The sequence below is a fragment of the Erythrolamprus reginae genome, chromosome 3, assembly GCF_031021105.1.
Source record: "Erythrolamprus reginae isolate rEryReg1 chromosome 3, rEryReg1.hap1, whole genome shotgun sequence".
Taxonomy (NCBI): domain Eukaryota; kingdom Metazoa; phylum Chordata; class Lepidosauria; order Squamata; family Dipsadidae; genus Erythrolamprus; species Erythrolamprus reginae.
In genome coordinates this window covers 83,309,252-83,332,304 of record NC_091952.1, presented here as the reverse complement: position 1 = coordinate 83,332,304, position 23,053 = coordinate 83,309,252, and the positions used below count along the sequence as shown (strand labels likewise).

The 23,053-nt window shown below is 37.2% G+C and overlaps 1 protein-coding gene across 8 annotated transcripts in view; it reads right to left on the bottom strand.

Moving 5' to 3' along the window:
* Positions 1–23,053, bottom strand: part of PATJ (PATJ crumbs cell polarity complex component) — a 206,103-nt gene that overhangs the window by 43,867 nt on the left and 139,183 nt on the right. For all 8 annotated transcript variants that reach the window (XM_070746039.1, XM_070746046.1, XM_070746045.1 and 5 more), the window contains 4 exons: positions 13,760–13,832; positions 7,940–8,011; positions 6,755–6,875; positions 4,600–4,730 (listed from right to left, as the gene is read on the bottom strand). In XM_070746039.1, coding sequence (XP_070602140.1) covers positions 4,600–4,730; positions 6,755–6,875; positions 7,940–8,011; positions 13,760–13,832 — 397 coding nt within the window. The remainder of the gene's footprint in view (positions 1–4,599; positions 4,731–6,754; positions 6,876–7,939; positions 8,012–13,759; positions 13,833–23,053) is intronic.

The following is a 23,053-nucleotide window of genomic DNA, read 5'->3' as shown; positions in this document are numbered from 1 at the left end:
ATTTATATCTGGAGCTAGGGTGAAATGCTACCGGTATGGCCTGGTTTGGGTATACCGGTAGGGACAGTCGCCAGTGGTTTGAAGAATCGGTAGCAGCAACAGTGTGAGGCTCCACCCACCCACCCAGACACCACCATTTTCTTGGTTTTAACTCTCTGCACAATGGCAAAGCACAAAAGGCAAACTGCATGCCTCCAAACCAGTAGGGAAGGTCGGTAGATTTCACCACTGAGCAGAGCCCATTTAGAACAGACAATAGGAAGGCCAAGATGTGTTATTATGGGTTTTCTGAACTCCAAATAATAAGCCAAATGTGGGACCTGTTCACAGTTTGGTAATTCTGCTCCAGGAAAATGATTACACCTTGCACTTCAGTTTCAATAACAATTAGAAGATAGGCAAAATTTACATATGGGTATGGAAGTTTGCATTCTTGGATAGGGAACATACCCAGATTCGTGTATAGTTGTCATTAAGTTCAAACAGCATTAACAACTCAAATGCAAAGCCAAGTACCACTGCAATAAAATAGGCAGCTGTGTGTTTGGGGCAAGGAAAGTGATAAAATGGATCCCAAATTAAGTCTGACTATATGTCAGAGGGCATTCTTTGGCCTGCATGCATGCATGCAGATGGCAGGATGTAATCTTAAAATGTTAATAGGATTGGACATGATCCTATGGTGGTGGGACACCACCTGGAAAGCTATAGCTGCAGGCTAAATTGGAATATATATATATCTGAAGATGACAATGGTAAATAATATTGCTGCCAAAGAAAGCTGGGGGTTGAAGTCAAGAGAGACATTTCATCTTCATTACTTTTTTAATTTGAAAGAAAGTATATCCATATGTATTTGAATGTAGTTTTTCATACAAAACTATCGAATGGTTTCAAGGAAACCACTAATATTAGCCTTATGCTTAGTTGAATCTTATAGCTAGGTTCCACTATTGCCGATTGTTTACTAGTGCCTTTACAGTCATGTTTTTTTTTCAGATTTAAAACTTACCATTTTAATAACAATACTCATTTGCATTCTTTCAATGTACTGTTATAAAAAAAATCCAGCTTTTGTTGTGATATTTATTTATTTATTTATTTATTTATTTATTAGATTTGTATGCTGACCTTCTTCGAAAACTCGGAGATATATTAAAAGTAATTTAAATTTTAATGATTTAATTGTTTTTTAAAAATATTTATGGCAGTCATACTCTAGAGCAGATGGTAGATATGTGTTTTTAATAAGGCAAACAAAATTGTCAAAAGGGTGAACCAAATAACTACTTGTTTTAATGAGGTAGCTGCACTAACCCCACTCCCAAAATGTGTTAAATAAGCAGGGATTAGAATAAGAAAATTATGCTTAAGCTGCAAAATTCAGGCTAATACATCTTAGGCCTATAGCTATCTTGCAATTTTTTTAAAAAAAATATGTCTACTTACTATCTATCTATCTATCTATCTATCTATCATCTATCATCTATCATCTATCTATCTATCTATCATCTATCATCTATCATCTATCATCTATCTATCTATCTATCTATCTATCTATCTATCTATCTATCTATCTATCTATCTATCTGTTTTTCATTTCTATGCCACCCTTTTCACTAATAAAGCAACTCTGGTAAAGTTAATGCTGTATTGATGGTTCCTGGAGAAAACACAGAGTATAAGAGTATCAGACGATGTTTAAAAAAGAAAGTCTTCTTTAAATAACCTGTCACAAATCATTATTTTCAGAGTAAGGAGAACAGAAACAAGACCCACATGTTAGATTCCAAGTAGGAGAAAAATAAATACTAAATTGGGATTGTGTCAAAACAGGAAGGAGATTGATTGACTGTATGCTCTTCAATTTTCAAGACCATTAAACTATAATTGTCCTCTAAAGGTCACATAATTTTTTTATGTACTAAGAAAGTTGATATTTCAAAATCTCTTTTCTTGGAATTGCAGGTGAGGTTAAAGCACAATTTTTGATCAAGATTTAGGTACCTGGGTCACAGTTTCTGACAAATTTAAAATTACAGTAGATGAAGAAATTGCCCCCAGGGACATTTTTAATAGTGGCCATATGTATTTACATTATTGAACATTAACTTCATTTATTAGGTTAAATTTACAGAGAACCTTGAGTGGCTACAAAATACAAAGGTTAAGCTCACTGTTTATTTATACAAAGATATCTGGAGTTACCCTAGATGATTTTCAAAGCAGTATATTATAATAAATAATTAAAAATGAACAATTTTAAAATACTAAAAACCTGCAGATTTAAATTAAAATAATTAAGACAATATAAAGTGATATAATTATTTGCTATCACAGCCATAATTGGCAAAGATAATGCACAGATAAAGCAAAGCTATAGTTTCCTTTTGGTCTCTGCATTCTTTTCCCATCACCCCAAATATAGTCACTTAAGTCCTCATAATGCCTGGCCAGCGACTTACCTCAGGCCCGGATTTGCTGCAGGGCCAGGGAGACGCGATCTTATGGCATGCCGCCATTTTGTGGCCGGGATCTTGCAGGCTCGGGGCTTCCTTTTCGCCCCGACAACGAGCAGGTGAACACCCGCCCGCCCTCCCTATCTTTCAGTGTGCTACCAGGGTCACCTTTAGGGGGCCGAATAGGAATTTTTGGCGGTTTCAGTATTTTCTGCGACCGTTTTTTCACCTATTCCACACTGCGGTGTGGGATGGATGGTTAGGGGGTGCTTCGCTCCCCGATTAGTGCTAATTGGCTTACCTTTGGTCATTGGGTTGGCAGGTTAGGGGCGAAAATTGGGAAATTGTTTAGCAACTGCGTGTTCTCCGTTGGGCATCTTGGAAATGATTGGCAGATTCTCTCCAAGGGCTCATGGTGCCTTTAATTCGATCTGAGCAATTTGGGGAGAACCTGCCTTTGGGTCTCGCCCATTCCAATCACCTTTATGGGGTTGGACAGTGAGACTTCCCACATGCATGGCATGGCTGGGATCCAGGTGTGGGCGCTGCCCCTTCACCTGGATCAGCATGGAGCTATGCCCATAGTTGCCCCGGAAGTTTTTCTGACGTCATTTCTGCCCCGGAAGTAATTCAGTTGACCACTGTGGGTCCATGTTAGGTTGAATTAAATTAATTAAATATTGATTAATTTTAATTAATAAAAATGGCCCAGTTTTAAATCCAGCTCTGTGTCCGCGTTGTTACTCCGCCTCTGCTGCAATTGGCCAGCCTCTTACATGTTCAGATGAAGTGTAGTTCAGTGCTCTAGTTTATGGAATATCTCCCTTAGGAGATTAAACTAAATCATCTTTGAGGCAGGATAACTGAATGGAAGACAATTCTGGTTTTAGAATTTCTCTATAAAATCTATGGCCCTAATTAAGTTAGAGAGTGGTAATGAGTTAAGAGCCTATTTAACTATTGCCAGTAGTTCCTATCATGAACAGAAAGAGGCCAGTCTTCATTACTATGCATACTATGTCAAAGAAATAACAATGTCGTGTTGATTAAAGCTCAAAGGGCAGGTGATGTTTCAATCCTAAGACTTCCACAAGATAAAACCGGTAACATTTTTCCAGTTTAATTCATGGGACATTCAAGGACTAACCTGTAGAAAAGAATTCACTTAACTTGAAAAATATTATTCTATCAGCCTAAGAAAGTTGGAAATTAAGCACTGTAGAGTATCGTGGAGATTGGTTTGAGGGAAATATTCAGAAGCTGTTAGAAAAAGAAATGGCAGAAGCCTTCCTTAAGCCTTGAGAAAAGTAGAGGCAATGTTAGAAAGAGGTCAGTCTAGGTCCCCCCTGAGTCAGTATAATATAGAGGAGGAAAACAAACTCAGATTTCCAAAGTACATTCAATATAAATAACATTGACTTTTAGTTGTCTTGTGAAGTCTGTTTCTTGATCTGGATAACTTTGAAGAGCTGACACTTATCTACATTCTTAGCAAAAAATTACATTTTAACTCTACAATCTCCCTATTCCAGGAAGACTAATTTTTGACTAACTGCTGCAACAGTTAATCAAAACTATTCTTTAAAGAAGCTTCATTAAAAAAACCCTTTTCATTTCTATGAAAAATAAAAAGGACATTCTAAATACAACAAATGTTAAAAATGTAGTTACTTAAAGCATATCTAAATTATATTAAATACAATTAACCAAATTGTTCTGCAGTTGCTGCAGAAAGAGTAAATATAATAAGATGTGCTTAGTATAATATCTTTTTAAAAATTCTATTTGCATTGCATTTAACAATGCTTCTCTCATTATCTAGTCTCAGTTTCATATTTCATGGGGCTGGAGAAGAATAAGCACATTGTCCTTACAATAAAGGAAAACATTTGTCATTGTGGGTTGACTTGAGAGGTCCTTGGTGCTCTCTGAACTTGCTTGTTCAGCACCGATGCTGTTATCTAATTTTGATAATGAAAAATTAACCTTCCCTTGCCCATGATAGTTTCTCTACCTTAATGTTCTCAGATCACATTTCTATTTTCTTTATTTTGCTATCCCAGAACTGAGAGGATTTGCCCATTTGTAAAAATTGTCAATTATACACACACTTTCTCTCCATTCAGAACAAACAACTTACAAGTGGTGTATCCTTTCCTCCAACAATACTGAGTCCCAGACCTGATCGTCCTTTGGATATTTCAATAGTCATTTCTTGGCCAGGAACGATTGAGCATATTGCTGGATCTACTGGAGGTGGTGGAAAGTTGTCTACATCAAAAATAAAAATTATTAGTCCATACAGTTTGTAAGCGTTATGTAAACACATTGCAGAGGAATATATTAGATGTTGTAATGGATCTGATTAAAGAAACATAATAGAAAGGGAAGGGAAGGGAGAAAGGAAAGGAAAAGAAAGGAAAAGAAGGAAGGAAGGAAGGAAGGAAGGAAAAGAAAGGAAAGGAAGGAAGGAAGGAAGGAAAAGAAAGGAAAGGAAGGAAGGAAGGAAAAGAAAGGAAAGGAAAGGAAAGGAAAGGAAGGAAGGAAGGAAGGAAGGAAGGAAGGAAGGAAGGGACAGTTGAAGTACAATAGGGACAATTTATATATATTTATATAATATTGCATTGAAATGGTTATTTCCAAAAAGAGAATCCATTGAAATGAAGGAAAATGGTTTCAGCTGAGCAGAGATTGCTCCCTTGCAATATATTTTATTGGTATATTTTCAATCTAGATAGACAATAGATTCTGCTATCACTATGCCATTAAATACAGAACAAGATTTTTTTTAAACGTAAAATCCAGTTGGAATTTTAGGTTTTGTGACTAACAGCGATTTTTCTCCCCTCTCCATATCATTTTGTTTACATAAGTCATAAATGAAGAATGGAAATTTTCAGTTCTTAATGCTCTTCTGTATGTTTATATGTAGTTTAGGTTTAATGCTTTTGGATCGAATCCAAAAGCATTAAAACACACATCCTATGTCAAGGTGACAAATATTTTAATTAAATGCACAGAAGATAAGAGCCACTGCAGAAAAATAAGACATTAAAGAAACTTCATTAAAAAAACCTTTTCATTTCTATGAAAAATAAAAAGGACGTTCTAAATACAACAAATGTTAAAAATGTAGTTACTTAAAGCATATCTAAATTATATTAAATACAATTAACCAAAATATCTTTACATCCCCAAGATCAGTGAAGGGCTACCAAAATTTTTACTACCACACTATGGGTGTGGCTTATGCAGGATGCCCTGCATTTTCTTTCAACATCTTTTAGTGCAAATTGGGTGCTCTGGGGTGGAGCTCCATTTTTGCTACTCCACTGCGTTCCACTCCATCTAGGCAGTAGCCCACCCCTGCCCAAGATATATCACCACCTTTGAGCACCCCAATGTTTGGAAATTGAAAATTGAAAAAAATTGAGACGTCATAGTTATTGTTGCTGTAATTTAAGCAATACATCAAACAACTTAAGTGTCTTAAGTAGTGTTGGGCGAACCGAACCTGCACAATTCGGGTCTGTACCAAATTTTACGGTGTTCAGCATGCCAAACCTGAAATCACATTTTTTAAAAAAATTGTGCTGCGGTTTGGCGTTCATGCCGAGCACCGCGAAGCACCACCGTCCAGCTGTCATCTGCAGAGAAGAGGAGGAGGAGCTGGGTGCCGGTGGCGGCAGAGGAAGGCGAACACCGGGGAGCTGTTGGCCGGTCAGGAGGGTGGGAGGGAGGCACAAAAGGAACTGGGGAATCCCACGAAGGGATTCCAGGGGCGTCATGTATACCGGCAGGTTGCTAAGCACGTAAAGGTGACCACTTCCTGGATTCCGGGGGCGGCACTAGAATAATGGAGGAAGGATGGAATCCAAGAAGTGATTTATTTTTACATGAAAGGACCTCCCTTTGCTTGCAGCCCTGCTGCGGCGTCCTTTTTGGTAAAAATAAAAATAAATAAAAATTAAAAAACCGGTAAAAATAAAAAACGATGGGATTCCGGGGGTGGAGATTTGACGCCATGGACCATTCGGAGTTCGGATTCGGCCGAACTTTGCATGAAGTTCGTCCAAACTTGCCGAAATCGAACACCATTGGGTTCGCCCATCACTAGTCTTAAGATATTTACCATATGTGAGTCTACGGAGAGGGGCGGCATACAAATCTAATAAGTAAGTAAGTAAGTAAGTAAACAAACAAACAAACAAACAAACAAACAAACAAACATTACCACCCTAAATTCTGAGGATTAATGCAAAGTACTTCTTCAGATGGAAATAAACATTTCATACTTTGGTTGTTGAATTCTGTCTCAGGAGGATAAGATGTTTCAGGGATCAAAGAAATATCATGTAAATTGATGGGGATGGGGTTCTCTGTTGAAAATGTTGTTTGCTGTAACTGGTTTCGAAGCTGGGAGAGGCAAAAAGAAAAAGAGAATAAGCTTTGAAATTTTAACTTCGTATAAAATTCTAAACAAAGCAGGAATGGACAGTGAATATTCTAGGAATAAATTATCTGTTTTTGGAAAACCAGTTTCTTTTTTTCTTATATAATTTTTCAGATATATACATTTAAAAGGACATTTTCTCAATCATTACATCTTTACATTCACCATCAAAGCAAGCAGAAAAAGAAGTGAAAGAGAAAACTACTGACATAACAAAAACAGACTGTACATAACCCCACCCCATTCCTGCTGTCTCGTTGACAGCTTAGTTTTAACTTATCAGTTTATCATACGGTGAATATTACCAGCGGATACTATTCGGACATAAGTATAACTTATGTTTTTTTGATCCTCTTTACCTATCTTCTCACATATATATAGTCAATTGTTACAAAGTTCTTAAATATATCTAATATTTTAAACCCTTTTAAACTCATTCACAAGTTTTTTATATAGCTTCCCTTTTTCTCCCTTTTTTCAAGCCATTCATAAAATTCTTTCCATATTTCATAATACTTTAAATCTTCTTTGCCTTTAAGCTTCATTGTCATCTTATCTGATTCTGCACAATCGAGAATATTTTTAATCAGACTTATTTCGGATGGCGTTGTTTCCTGCTTCCAATATTGTGCAATATTTATCCTTATTGCTGTTGTTATGTGCTGAATTAGATAGTCATGTTCTTTCTTCACTGGTTTTTCCAAAATGCCAAGTAAAAATATTTCTGGTTTTAATTCCAACTTTTGCTATACCATTTCTTTTATCCAAATTTGTGTTTTATGCTAGATTTTTTAAATTTGGGGACATGTCCACCACATGTGGAAATAGGTTCTGTTTTTATGACCACATCTCCAACAATTTGGCTTAATTTGTAACATGAATGTATGAAGAAAATATGGAAAGATAAACTCCTAACGAAAAGCTATTAATGTCTCCTTTAATTGTTAATATATAAAATAAAACTGAAACAATGACTAATAAAACTACTTCTTTTTAAAAATTAAAATAATAGAATTAAAATACTCACATTTTCTGTTGGCTGGTCTGCCTTAACTTGCTGGTCTTCAATCACAAGTTTTTCAGCTTTGCTGCTGTTATCCTAATCAATATGGATACATAAATTATAAAATATTAGTTTTTGATATACCATGTTCAATTCATTTTATGAAGATCAGCAATTGAGCCGGAGTGGCGCAGCAGGTAAAGTGCTGTACTGCAGGCCACTGAAGCTGACTGTAGATCTATAGGTCATTGGTTCAAATCTCATCACCGGCTCAAGGTTGATTCAGCCTTCCATCCTTCCAAGGTGGGTAAAATGAGGACCCGGATTGTGGGGGCAATAGGCTGGCTCTGTTAAAAAGTGCTATTGCTAACATTGTTGTAAGCCGCCCTGAGTCTAAGGAGAAGGGCGGCATAAAAATCAAATCAAATCAAATAGATAAATGAATGAATAAATTGTCATGCTGCTGCTTCTGTTGAGGCAGCAAGCTAGTATTTGGTTTTCAGTCCAGAAGTAACCACTCGTTGTCATTGTCCTGTGACTAAGAATTTATCAAATTTTGCCTATAACATTCTCTAAGATAAATATAAAATGTACAATTTGATTAAACTATCACTTATTTGCCATTGAATCTAACCCATTTTACCTTTATTTATTTATTTGTTTGAATGTAAGTTGTGGATATGAATATATCCATCCATCCATCCATCCATCCATCCATCCATGTGATTGAAGTTGGAAGAACTTTACCACGTTTGACACTCAAATTTGTTTGCCCATTTGGAAAGGATACTACAGATAAAGTACTTATTTTGAGGACTGTGAGGATAGCATGATTAGGAGCTAGTCTGATGAATATAACAGCATAACATTAATAACTACATTATTACTTCCACTTTATGGAAAAGTGAAGCATTAATTTTAATGGGTATTTTCAGCCAAGTGAAACCCTGATTTCATACTAGCTTTACTGTCCATTTTATTGTTTAACATTTTCCTCTTTTGGTGTACTGAATACCACCACATGTAGAATCTTAATAGGGGCATTTATGTGAACAAAGATATTTTACTGAAAGTTTCCCATCCTACAGGTTATAGTTTTCATTTAAAAATTTCACTTCTCACATCTGATGGCATTATATTTTTAGAAATCTAAGTGTAGTTGTTAATCACATTTTAAAATCAGAGTCTGATTTGACCCCTACAGACATACTTTAGAGATATACTCAAGCAGGCTGGTAGGCAATCAATCATTTTTTCCCTTCAATTATTGAAACCTTTATTTTATAAGCAACATATACTTTGATAAATGCAGTAGAATATAATTCCCTTCTCTGAAATCATGTTGATTGATAACTTTCTCTTTGCATGCATATGTCTCTGTTGTGTTATTCACACAGCCCAGCATGTTTAGGTGCTACACAAATCCAAGTAGACATTCTGTTTTAAATAGTACAAAGAGAATGTACATTCAAACACTAGGAGCAATGTTTAGTGATAAATTAAAAGAATTTTCAAATCATATCAGACTCACTGATTATAATATATTCTTGGTCATGCTTCTGGAGAAGAAGAAGAATGCAAGAAACAGCTTCAACCCGTTATCACCAACAACTATGGAAATCTCAGGAGGAAGTTGAAGATCTTACAGATGTAGGTGGCAATTCTGTTCATTTTTCAAAGAAGGCTACGGACAGGCTGTATATATAGTGTTGAGAGAGATTTAATTTCCTTCAGCCTCGTAGTTTAGTCCTGCTTTTTCACCCTGCTGTTTGTTCTTTCCCCATTAGAGTATATTTGTGTGTGTGTGTCCATTTGTGCATGCGTGCCTTCAAATCAGTGTTGGTTTTCTGGCAAGATTTCAGAATTACCAATTTTGCCTCTTCCCTAGACTGGAGAGAAATTGAGGGGCCCAAGATCTCTTATCTGGCTTTGTGAAGGAGAATTCAATCCTCCAAAGTGACTTTGAATTTTCAGCACCTGATGAATTGTACTCTAGGGTTACTGAAGTACCTGGTAACCTGCCTTAACCTTCCATATTGCCTCAGAGAAAATCTAGTGAATTGGGGAAATGCTAGACAACTGGAAAAAGTAATCATTGTCTTCACAAAGAGGAGAAAGGAAAATCCATGAAATATAAGCACAGCTTATTTATTTTTTTTAAAAGTCATTGTACTTTGACTTGGTAAGACCATTCTTATAGTACTTTGTCCAATTTTGGAACCTCCAAGACATCCTTAAAGATTTAGAGGAATAACCATTTCAGAGAAGGGTAACACAAATTATTATGATAATATAAATTAACTCCTGTGAAAGGTATGTTCAGATGATTGAACAGGGAAATTATAACATCTTTCAAAATCTTCTTCCATCATTCTAGAACATGGGATACACAATGGATTAAAGTTACAGGAAGGCAGATTCTGACAGTTTTCTAACAGTAGATCAGTTAGATGGAAGTTTTCTAACAGTAGATCAGTTAGATGGAAGAGCCAATTGCTTTCCGAGGTAACAAACTCAAATAGTCCTTAAAATTTAGGTTAACTCAGCTGCACTGAGCAGCTTGGTTGAATTTGATGGACAAAATGACTTTTTCCTAAACAGGATTCTATATATGTATCTATGGAGATTCTCAATCATGTAGGTCATGATTGTCCCAAATATGCTTTTTCAAAGGATAACTGGACTTCAATCATCTGGTCATTAGCACTCATTCTGAGAATAATTGAGGTCACTTGGATGTTTATCTGCTTTCTCTGTTGTCTGAGTAGTAAACAGCAGATAGGGGCGGTCATATCACTCCCACTCTGTTCAATCTTAATAGAGATGGCCTCTTTGATCACTCTTTCAAACTGGTGGTCCTCCCTGTCTAGAATGTGGACTTTGCTATCTTATTTATTTGTTTATTGATTGATTTTATCCAATACACAATGAGGGTTATAGTGGGTATACACATAGTAAAATACATGATGAAGGTTATAGAGGATATACTCATAGTAAAATATATCTAAGAAAGAATAGAAGTTATAGGAATAGAACATATCAATGAAAGAATAGAAGAAGAGATATAGGAATAGAAGAAAGGTATAGGACATATAGGAGAGCAATAGGACAGGGGACGGAACGCACTCTAGTGCACTTGTACTCGCCCCTTACTGACCTCTTAGGGATCTGGATAGGTCAACCGTGGATAATACAAGGGTAAAGTGTTGGGGGTTTGGGGATGACACTATGGAGTCCGGTAATGAGTTCCACGCTTCGACAACTCAGTTACTGAAGTCATATTTTTTACAGTCAAGTTTGGAGCGGTTAATATTAAGTTTAAATCTGTTCTGTACTCTTGTGTTGTTGTGGTTGAAGCTGAAGTAGTCGCCAACAGGCAGGACGTTGCAGCATATGATCTTGTGGGCAATACTTAGATCTTGTTTAAGGCATCTTAGTTCTAAGCTTTCTAGGCCCAGGATTGAAAGTCTAGTCTCGTAGGGTATTCTGTTTCGAGTGGAGGAGTGAAGCTACCTTTGTCTTTCAAATGCAGATGGTCTGATGAATCTTGTCCAGATGGGTTTGTTCTATGTTGTGTCATGTGTTTGTGAAGTGGTTGTTTCTCCAATGTGAAGATCTGTACATGTTTCACTGCATTCTACTGCATGTATCACATTGCTCAGTTTGTGTCTGGGGTTTTTTATCCTTATATACATGATTCCAGGTATGAGAAGACCTTAAATAATGTGCTCAGAAGTAATTCCAGGCAGAATCTGGAAAGTGCTGTTATCATTTTCAGCCACCTTTATCCATTTTGCTGCCACTGCTCTGTCTTTTGTCATTTCCCTCCCACAACCACATCACACAGATGCTTTGGTTCTTGGCTCCCTCCTCACTATTTGCACTGCTGCTGTGCTTTTTTTTTAATCCTCTGCCTGCTGGCAGGAAAGAATGTACTGTCAGAGCCAGCCAGTAGCTTTCTCCAGCTGCCAACAGAAAAGCTGCAGTTTTACACATTTGCTTCTTCAAACTGATTTCTGGTTAAATGGCAAAGAACCATCTTATCCAATAGAAAACTATAGTCTTCTGTAATGTATGTCATAAAATTGTGCTTGGTGTAGAAACTGACTTTAAGAATACCAAGCTTCAGCTCATTCTGGATGAGGCAGCAGCAATGATTTGGAGATTTCTCTGAGTTTCTTTGTTTCATGTAGGTAGTCGTTAAGTTACGAACACTCAAAGTTTGATGATGCTGAAGAAGCAGGTCTTATGACTGGTCCTTGGAGTTGTGGTCATTGCAGCAACCCTGCAGTTATGTCATTACAATCTGGATGCTCAGTACCAAGCTCATAATTAATAGAGGCCATAATTAATAGGACCAAGCTCATAATTAATAGAGGCCAGTAAGGGTCGTACATAAGTGCACTGGTGTGCCTTTCGTCCCCTGTCCAATTGTCTTTCCTTTCTCTCACTTATCATATATATTTTCTTTCTTTCATATATCCTCTCCTCTAAGTTCACTTTACCCTTATATATATTACTACATGTCTATTTTTCTTCCTATGTATTTGTGTATTGGACAAATGAATAAATGAATATAAAAATGAATAAAAATCACAAGTTGTTGTCACATGGTCATGATTTCTGACGTTTTCTGCTGGCTTCCCGCATGCCAAGCCAATGGGGAAGCCGGCAGAAGGCAGAAGTTGCTTCTCCTACCCTACTCTGTAGTGCCTGCCCACAGCCCACTCCTGCCATCCATGGCAAATATCTGCCCACAACTCTCGCCTCCAAGTCTGCTAAATAAAGTTCATGAGCGAAGTGTTTTTAATAGGAAAGTGAACACAAGAACAAGGGGGGGAAAATCTGAGGTTAGTTGGGGGAAAGATCAGAAGCAACGTGAGAAAATATTATTTTACTGAAAGAGTAGTAGATGCTTGGAACAAACTTCCAGCAGACAAATCCACAGTAACTGAATTTAAACATGCCTGGAATAAACATATATCCATCCTAAGATAAAAGGCAGGAAATAATATAAAGGCAGTCTAGATGGACCACAAAGTCTTTTTCTGCCATCAATCTTCTATGTGTCTATGCTTACCTAAGACTCCTGCTTCTTCCTGAACGACCTACACAGTTCTAGAGTTACAATTGGGACTTCCATTACTAAATGATATGATTACGTGAAGTTGTGCTTTACAACCATATCACTTAATGACAGATTTTCTGGTACCAGTTCTGGTCATAACCAAAATAGTACCTGAATTTAAATGATATCCAGTTCTTGCTAATTATACAATATAGGATAACTTCATAAAAATCCACAGAAATTAAGTTGGACCTATTTGACAACGAAATTATTTTTATGAATGTACATAACCTAGTCATACAACTTTTGAATACTTACATTGCACACCAATATTATTTATCATTATTAACATTTATTATGGCTACCCACTTCAGAAGACTCTGGATAGCTTATTGTCTATTTCTCTGCATCCTTTCAAGGACTGAGAGGAAGTACGGTACATTTTAACTCCAAAGAAACCTTGCCTAAATATCAGTTTTAAGGTATTGCTACTATGAAATGAAATAATTTTGGCTTACTTTTCTTGATCAATATAATAGCATAAATGCAAGTTTTCTGCCTAATTCATCTCTGTCTTTAATGGCTCTTAAGTTACATTATGGAAATGTTTGTTCATTGATTACACCACTTAATAGCTATTCTTCCTGTAGCCAAAAGATATTTCTAATGCTCACTGTTAGGGGGAGTGGAGGATTTAATTATATACATGTTTGGGATTATATAAAGCTAATTATGATTAATTGTTCTCATTTATAACACATTGGAAAGCATCTTACCTCACTGGAAGCCTGAGTGCAAGAGGGTAATGGAAAAGGAGCTACAGCCATCTGGTTAAATGCATCCTCATTGCTAACAGTCAAGAGAAAAAAATAATTGATTAGTCAAACTAAAAGGACAACTGACATTCAATCTCCCTGTCTGCCCTTTCTCTGGTGAATTATAGTTGTTTATCATAGTTACAACTTCCTTTCCTCTGTGATTCACAAAAGGGTTTTAGATCCTTCATTTCAAAATACTAACCAAATTGAGATTGCTACATCATCTGCATTTATTACTTGCCTCCAAAATGACAAAAGCATTTAAAAAGCAAAATTAAGAATGTATCTCAATCCCTCCATGCTGCTTTACAGCAAGGTAATTAGGTTGCTAAATACATAGATACTGTTATTTGGAGAAACGTAGTTTCAGGTTCTAGCTAATGCAACTATTACAAATTGAACTGCAAGACATTGCTTTTCGTCAAAGAATAAATTTATTTACATACATCATCTTGGTGGTACTGGTGAAAAGCCAGTACCAAAATTCCCGGGCTTTTCATTCCGATATAAGTTTCAGTTTTTTAAGTTTTCAAAACAATTGTCACATTGTCCAACCAAGATGGGAGATGGTTGCTTAGCAACATCTCTCCTCCTACTCTGGTCAGTCAGACTTTGGAATGTGGTTGACAGCTAGGAATGATGCTTTGACTAAAGGCTCCATTCCATCTCCAGCTCCAAACTATGTCAAACTGAATACATGCCAGAATGCCCAAGGATACAAACAATCTAACATCCCAATCAAATTCAGGCTTGACACGTAGTTCATTTCGGTTTTTTATTTTTCATTTAATTGGATTTGTATGCTGCCTCTCTCTGAGGACTACAATTAACAAAAAACACTTATGACAAAACAAGAAATATTTCCCAAAGGGTGATGTGGATGTGTAGAATAAGCCTATTTCAAAAGGTCTCCCTCTATAGATAGCTAAGGAGTTAGAAAAAAGATTTGGAATTCTGAAATGAGAATTGTATATTTTTCCAGAAACTGAAAGATATTCCAGTTCATACCACAGAAAAAATAGAGGGGAAAAGTGATGGAGGTAAGATAGCCAGCTTTGTTTCTTCTTGAAAACTTCTGGATACTGAGCTTGAGGTAAAAAAGAAGAAGAAGATTCTTGACATTGGATTTTGCTTATTTGTTATTATAGAAATGGCTAGAATTTATTAAGCTGGTAAAGTAAAAAGTAGACTCTGAAATTTTATTTCAGAGTATTTTATTTATTTAGCAATAGCACTTAGATGTATGTACCCACTCCACAGTGCTTTACAGCCCTTTCTAAAAAGGTTAAAGAGTAAGCATATTGCCCTCAACAATTTGGCTTCTCGTTTTACCCACCTTGGAAGGATGGAAGGTTGAGTCAACCTTCAGCCTGGTGGGATTTAAACTGCCAAATTGCAGGCAATCAGCAGGCAGCAGCAGTAGCCTGCAGTACTGCACTCTAACCACTGTGCCACCATGGGTCTTATTCTGTACTTTATACTGTGCTGAAAAAAAGTTGAAAGTGGATGTTTTTTCCCTTTCTCACCGTTTCTACATTTTTCTTTTTCCACTCATTCCCCTTTCCATTTTACTCTGATATTTATTTTCATTTGTATTTTTTTATTAATTTTTTTTAAATTACCGGTACATTCTTTTAAGAAAAAGGCATTACTCTAGAAAACCTTGCTCTGCATTTGAGATTATCGGATCACTTCCAATAGCATTTTTATTCTTGTTCTGTGCTATAGTGATTAAACAATATTATTATTATTATTATTATTATTATTATTATTATTATTATTATTATTATTATTAATTAGATTTGTATGTCGCCCTTCTCTGAAGACTGGGTGGCTATATATTTTAATCAAATAATAATAATAATAATAATAATAATAATAATAATAATAATAATAATAGATAAATAATTGTTGGTAGAAAAACACCTTAAAATTTCCCCCAAAGAATTATATTGAGAATTTCCCAGAACGCACATGGTTCTTAAAAATGTGGAACAAAAGAAAGCAAGAAAAATAAGGGAATAAATTGACGTCTTTTATTGCTTGGCTTTATAAATCATTTTGTGGTTCTCTGAATGGACTAAAATTTGCCTGGATTAAACAACAACCCCCAGGAAGTCCTTTTAAATAATAATTAATGTAAATCTGACTTTACAATCTGAAGTTAGTTGGGGGAAAGATCAAAAGCAACATGAGAAAATATTATTTTACTGAAAGAGTAGTAGATCCTTGGAACAAACTTCCAGTAGACATGGTTGGTAAATCCACAGTAACTGAATTTAAACATGCCTGGGATAAACATAGATCCATCCTAAGATAAAATACAGGAAATAGTATAAGAGCAGATGGACCATGAGGTCTTTTTCTGCTGTCAATCTTCTATGTTTCTATGTTTACAATGTTTATCCATTTTGCACCATGCGTTTTTCAAGAAATTCAATACTGCTAAGTGATATAACCAAAGCTGTACAGAATGTTGTTAAGTAGTCAGCCCAATTCACCACACAGGGTTATTGTTGCGGTGAAAATTGAGGAGCAAAGTATGTTGGATAGGTTCACTGCCTTGAGTTATTTGTAAAAATAATAAAAGTGGGATATAAACACACCAAATATTTTGCTGTTAAGCACCACATATTATGAAAAAAACCTGCTGTGATGTCATTCTGTTTTACCTTCTTCCTTCTGTTGGGCCTTTTAAATAAATAACATCAAGTGAACATATTTTTCAAAAAGGTCAAAATTTGAAAAACTCTTAGACATGATAAGTGAACACACACTTGTTTAATGTCAACCAATAAAAAACAAAAAAACCTATAATAGCTAGCAAATAGTACTTAGACAGTGCTTTACAGCCTTCTCTAAGCAGTTTATAAAGTCAACAATCTGGGTCCCCATTTTATCCACCTGAGAAGGCTGGAAGGCTGGGTGGGATTTGAAGCCTGGTGGGATTTGAATTGCCAAATTGCTGGCAGCCAGCAGTCAACAGAAGTAACCTGCAGTACTACACTCTAACTATTGCACCACCAAGGCTCTCAGAGAAAAAGACAATGGTATTTAAAGAAGAATTTACAAACACAGAAGCTACAAGTTGCCAAGGTTGGGAAACACTGTTTTAAAGTTTTAGAGAGATACAGTATTCAGTATTCAGGAATTTATTTCTGCTAGAAAACACAGTGGCAAAATGGGCAACAGAATAGCTGTCACAAAGAAAAGAAGCAGCTTGAGATGAAATTTTACTATGTTTAGATTTAATAGATTTAACACATCTACATGGCCAAATTTAATGTATTTAATACATTTATATGGCCACCCATCTCTTGGTGGGTCAGGAAAACATAAGGGAAAGATTGTATAAATAAAGAAATAGAACGGAGAAACAGCATAAAACAGCATAGCAGCCAAACCAAAAAACAAACAAAAGATGACTGAGCTTGCAGAAGTATTAGCTGAAGTGTCAAGTGCTCTAACATGATAAATGTGGACAGGACTACCACACAGGCTACAGACTGGAAAAGATCATTGCGTATAGCTATGCTAAAGAAGGGAGTTGCAGGGGAAGAAATAATCTAACCGAAGCATTGCAATACTTCTCATGCATACAATGTTTTGAATAAGATCTTGCACAGAAGAAAACATCCATGGTTGATGAGAGAAAAGATAAATGAATGGGCAGAAGGCCATGAGATCAGATGGCTAGCTTTAGTTGGATAAAGTAGAGAACAAGAGGGTTTAAGGAGGAAATTTAACCTTTGCTTTATTGATGCAGCAAGGCCTTTGATCACATAGATCGTGCCAGTAGCTGGAATATATTAAGATTATGGATGTGCATTCAAGATTTCATTCAGGAATATCTTGAATGAGAAACTACCATAAGAGCTGAATTTGGAACAATCTTGTAGAATGCATCTGAATTTTTTTTAAAAAATGAAATAGGGGAAAATAAGACAGGAAACCATTAATCTCCAAATCTGTTTATAATACAGCCAAGGTAAACAGCAGAATTGGAAGAAATTAAATCAAACGGGAGACTATTAGCCAGATTTAGAGGATAGAGGTTATCCCCCCCAACTTCTGGTGGGCCCAGTAGGCTGATGATTTACCCTCCCCAGGCTGCAAAGGCTTCCCTGGAACTGGGGGAAGGTAAAAACGCCCTCCCCAACCCCCCGGAGGTTCTCTGGAAGCCAAAAATGCCATCCCACAGCCTCAGTATTGTTGTGGTGAGCTGTGGCTCAGCTCCTGCCCCAAGGACTGTGAATGTGGGGGAGACATCCACATGCTGTAGGCCTGTTTTGCCCCCGGTGGAATCTGATGATGAAGGCTCCTCTGACCAAGAAGACATGAGTGACAGGGAGGAGGAGAGTGTGGCAGACAGCTCAGAAGGAGATCAATTATCTAGCTCCTCCTTGGATTCAGAACAAAAGTTAATGATACAGCCACACACGCGGAGAGCAATGCATAGGCAACAACAACTGAGAGATGAATATCAAAGAAAATGAGGCCACCTGTGGTTGGGTGGGGCTGTGGTCACTAGTGAAGCTGCTATAAATAGCAGCCTGTGGGTTTGGCCATTGTGGAGGATTATCTGATCCTTGTATTTCGTGCCTGCTTTGTTGACTTTGATCTTTTTGTGCTGATTTTTCCCCACTTTGAAACTAAACCAGAGCAAAGTGTGTTTCACTTTGTGAAAGAAGAAGGACTGTGAATTGCCTCACAGCTGCAAGCTAAGTATCACAGAATTGATAAGGGACTTGTACAAATTACCAATTTGTTTGAAGACAAGTGCTCTTTGCTATACAAAAAGAGTGCTTCGTTTATTTGCATTTTTCGGTATAAAGAACATTGTTTTGAATTTTCAAACGTGTGTGTGTCTGAAATTGTACCTGTGCATTTTTGGGAGGTTAGGTTAGGTTAGGTTTATTGGATTTATATGCCGCCCCTCTCCGCAAACTCGGGGCGGCTCACAACAATAATAAAAAACAGTACAGTACACAATACCAAATCCAATGCCCACCCATCCAGTTACAATTTAAATTAATAATCTCATAAAAACAGTATATATAAAAAACAGGCACACAGTCAATCAATCAACAAAACAACATGGGCAAGGGGGAGGTGTTTTAGTTCCCCCATGCCTGATGGCAAAGGTGGGTCTTAAGGAGTTTACGAAAGGCAGGGAGGGTGGGGGCAATCCTAATCTCAGGGGGGAGCTGGTTCCAGAGGGTCGGGGCCCCCACAGAGAAGGCTCTTCCCCTGGGTCCCACCAGACGACATTGTTTAGTCGACGGGACCCGGAGAAGGCCAACTCTGTGGGACCTAACCGGTCGCTGGGATTCGTGCGGCAGGAGGCGGCAACCAATGCAGACTGCGGAGTGTTGGAGTAATATGGGCATACTTATAGAAGCCCATAATTGCTCTCGCAGCTGCATTCTGTACGATCTGAAGTTTCTGAACACTTTTCAAAGGTAGCCCCATGTAGAGAGCGTTACAGTAGTCGAGCCTCGAGGTGATGAGGGCATGAGTGACTGTGAGCAATGACTCCCGGTCCAGATAGGGCCACAACTGGCACACCAGGCGAACCTGGGCAAACGCCCCCCTCGCCACAGCTGAAAGGTGTTTTTCTAATGTGAGCTGTGGATCGAGGACGCCCAAGTTGCGGACCCTCTCTGAGGGGGTCAATAATTCCCCCCCAGGGTAATGGACGGACAGATAGAATTGTCCTTGGGAGGCAAAACCCACAGCCACTCCGTCTTGTCTGGGTTGAGTTTGAGTTTGTTGACACCCAGCCAGGCCCCAACAGCTTCCAGGCACCAGCACATCACTTCCACTGCTTCGTTGACTGGACATGGGGTGGAGATGTACAACTGGGTATCATCGGCATATTGATGATACCTCACCCCATGCCCTTGGATGATCTCACCCAGCGGTTTCATGTAGATATTAAATAGCAGGGGGGAGAGGACCGACCCCTGAGGCACCCCACAAGGGAGAAACCTCGGGGTCGACCTCTGACCCCCCACTAACACCTACCAGAGAGCTCGACAGAACAAGTATGAGCCAAAAATCAGCTGTATGGAATACACATGCACATTGGAGCTGAGCTAGGGCAACAGCTCGCGTGCCAGCAGATATGGTTCCACATGCCACTTGTGGCACTCGTGCCATATGTTCGCCATCACTGTCCTGGTCCTTAAGAATTAATTGATCGATTTTGTTCCTTTGAGAAAATGACCAACAGCTAGAAATTCAAATATTTCAAGCATCTGATGCAAATGGAGGATGAAAAGTAGAAAATGGAGTAGAAAAAGCAAGATTAAAAGAAATTTAAAAAAAGATAAATATAATGAATAAAGCAAATGAACGGGATCAAGGAATGTCATTAGAAAAACTCTGCATATTCACTGCATATTCACATATGACTTTATCCCTTGGCTATAAACTAAATTTGGACTTGAGGTTCTAAAAAGCAAATTAGGGAAATATTAGACAGACCCAGGATGCAACCCAGTCATTCTCTTTGATTCATGGCTGCTGCTTAATGAGCAGCTGGCAATAATGACTAGGAGGGAGTTTGCACAGTTTTGCCTTGTGTTTCAGACTGCCTGTTGCCTGCTAAGAATCAGTCATGCCAGACTGGAGTACTACAATTGCAGTTTACATAGAGGTGCCCTTGAAAAATAACTGGAAGCTTCAACTGATACAGAATGGAGTGGCATGGACAGTTATGTGCATTCCTGGAATAGATAGGAAGGAAAGGAAAGGAAAGGAAAGGAAAGGAAAGGAAAGGAAAGGAAAGGAAAGGAAGGAATAGCGCTTTCATATATGCAGAAAAGTTCTATCTGCTGGAAAAAGGAGACAACTTTTCTCTTGGAAGTCAGTGATATGCATTGAGAACAAAAAACAAAACATTTATACATGGCAAGATGAACAACATTTATTTATTTATTTATTTATTTATTGGATTTGTATGCCGCCCCTCTCCAGAGACTCGGCGCGGCTAACAGCGACAATAAAACAGTGTACAATAGTAATTTGGTATTGATGATTAAAAATCAATTAATATAAAAACCAAACATACATACATACATACCATGCATAGAATTGTAAAGGCCTAGGGGGAAAGAGGATCTCAATTCCCCCATGCCTGGCGGCAGAGGTGGGTTTTAAGTTGTTTACGAAAGGCAAGGAGGGTGGGGGCAGTTCTAATCTCTGGGGGGAGTTGGTTCCAGAGGGCTGGGGCCGCCACAGAGAAGGCTCTTCCCCTGGGTCCCGCCAGGCGACATTGCTTAGTTGACATTCTATTGGATTGTCATTTTGATCAGGAGCTACGTGTCTGGGGTGACTAATATTTAATGTATTCCTGTCACCTGCCATTTCCCATCTCCACTAAAACTGCATTGTACAGTATATGATTTTAAACGCAATAGTTTTTAACCATACAAAGCCAAATTCATCATAGAAAGAAAACAAAAATATAGGTCAAAAGAGGCTGCTTCTCATTATCTCGATGGTTGCATTTGTTGTTATTTTAGTTCTGCTTCAAACGAAACTTTTCCATTACAGATACATTTTAAACAATAAAATAATCTATCTTTTGTATTTAAAAAAAATAAAGCAGTTGCCTTTTGTTTCCCCATCCTGCAACTATTAAGCAATATAAAATTAATGATGGAATTATAAGAGAAAAGAGAAGTTATTCGTGAACTATCTTTGATTTCCTTTAAAGTTAAAATGTTAAAGTAAAAAGGAAAGGACCTAGGAGCCCTTTCATCTCATATTTAATTCAAACATTTTGTTTAGGCAGACATCAAGTTCCTAAAGTTGTTTTGAGCAAGCCCAGATTTCTTTACTGCAAAGAGAATATCAAATCTCATTGCTAACAAATGAACATACTAAGTGTCATTGCCCCTAGTTTCCACTCTCCTTCTCCAATTCCTAAATTTGCCAGTGTTAGTGATAAGATGCAATTCTCATGAACAAAGTGATAATAATTAGGTTTCTTTCTTGACATCCTACCTCGGACTCCTTTTGGCCTGTGAATTTTTCTCCTTTGCGGAAATGGACAGATTAAGGCCTAGATTATTCTCTAAATTTCTTCAAGGCAAAATCCCTGTGGCCGAGTGTATTGGCCCATTTGGTGATAGGAGATTGAAAACTTCTCACCTATTATAAATCTTACAGACATTAGCTCAATTTACATTGTACCCCCAATAAATAAATTCTTATTTTGCAGTTATGTTCTAATTTAAATACATAAGAAAAGTAAACACATTTAGAGTTACAACAGGACCAAATTTCTTTTGGTCGTTCCATTCCTTGCATCACAATCAGTCACAATGAAAATATCCAATTCTGTATACCTTTTTTGCCATGCTTTCTCTCAATCTATTTCCCAATTAGGGAAATAAAGGGAGTAAACTTTTGTACATGACATTTAATTTTCAATAACTGAAAAAGGAAAAGGACGCTGGAAGCAAGATCATTAATCATCCAGTCTTGGAATAAAAAGCAGAGTGTTTATTTTAATAGTACTGTACTGATTTTCCTTTGTAGTCATAATACAATTTAAGATTTAACTATATATTAAGATATATTTCAAAACAAACATATGGTGTAAAGATTAATTCAGCAACAATATTTACTCAGTATTATTCCTTGTTCAGTATTAAAATAAATAAATAAATAAATAAATAAATGTACTTTTCCACAGTTTTTTGTATTTTTCTTCAACTGTTTTTCTTTCTTTTTGTTAAGAAAATGTGTAACAGTTAAAATACATATGACAGAATAAATGACAATAAAAATAGAAGTTTATCGTTCACTTAAATAAGCAAATAAAATTATAAAATGACACAATCTATTAAATCAAGAAAATCCCCTCAAAGTAAATTGGGTTTTAACACCAGACATGTGGCTAGTGTAATCTCCAAGAGGAGGTTATTCCAGAATGTGCTATCACCATACCTTCAACACTGAAGGCTTTTAAAGAAGGGACTGGACAATCATTTGTCGAAAATTATATAGGGTCTCCTGCTTGAGCAGGGGCTTGAAGACCTCCAAGGTCCCTTCAAACTCCGTTACTCTGTTATTGTCACCACCATGAGCTCCTTAACTTCATAGAAGGACAGGGCTACCAGTACCTGCTGCCTACAAGATCTAAAGGGCCAAGACAATCTTGGTGAAGGTGAAGATTCTGGAAAATAAGCTTCTGCAGATACACAGCTAAGCCTTGAATGGCTTGAATATGCACACCCA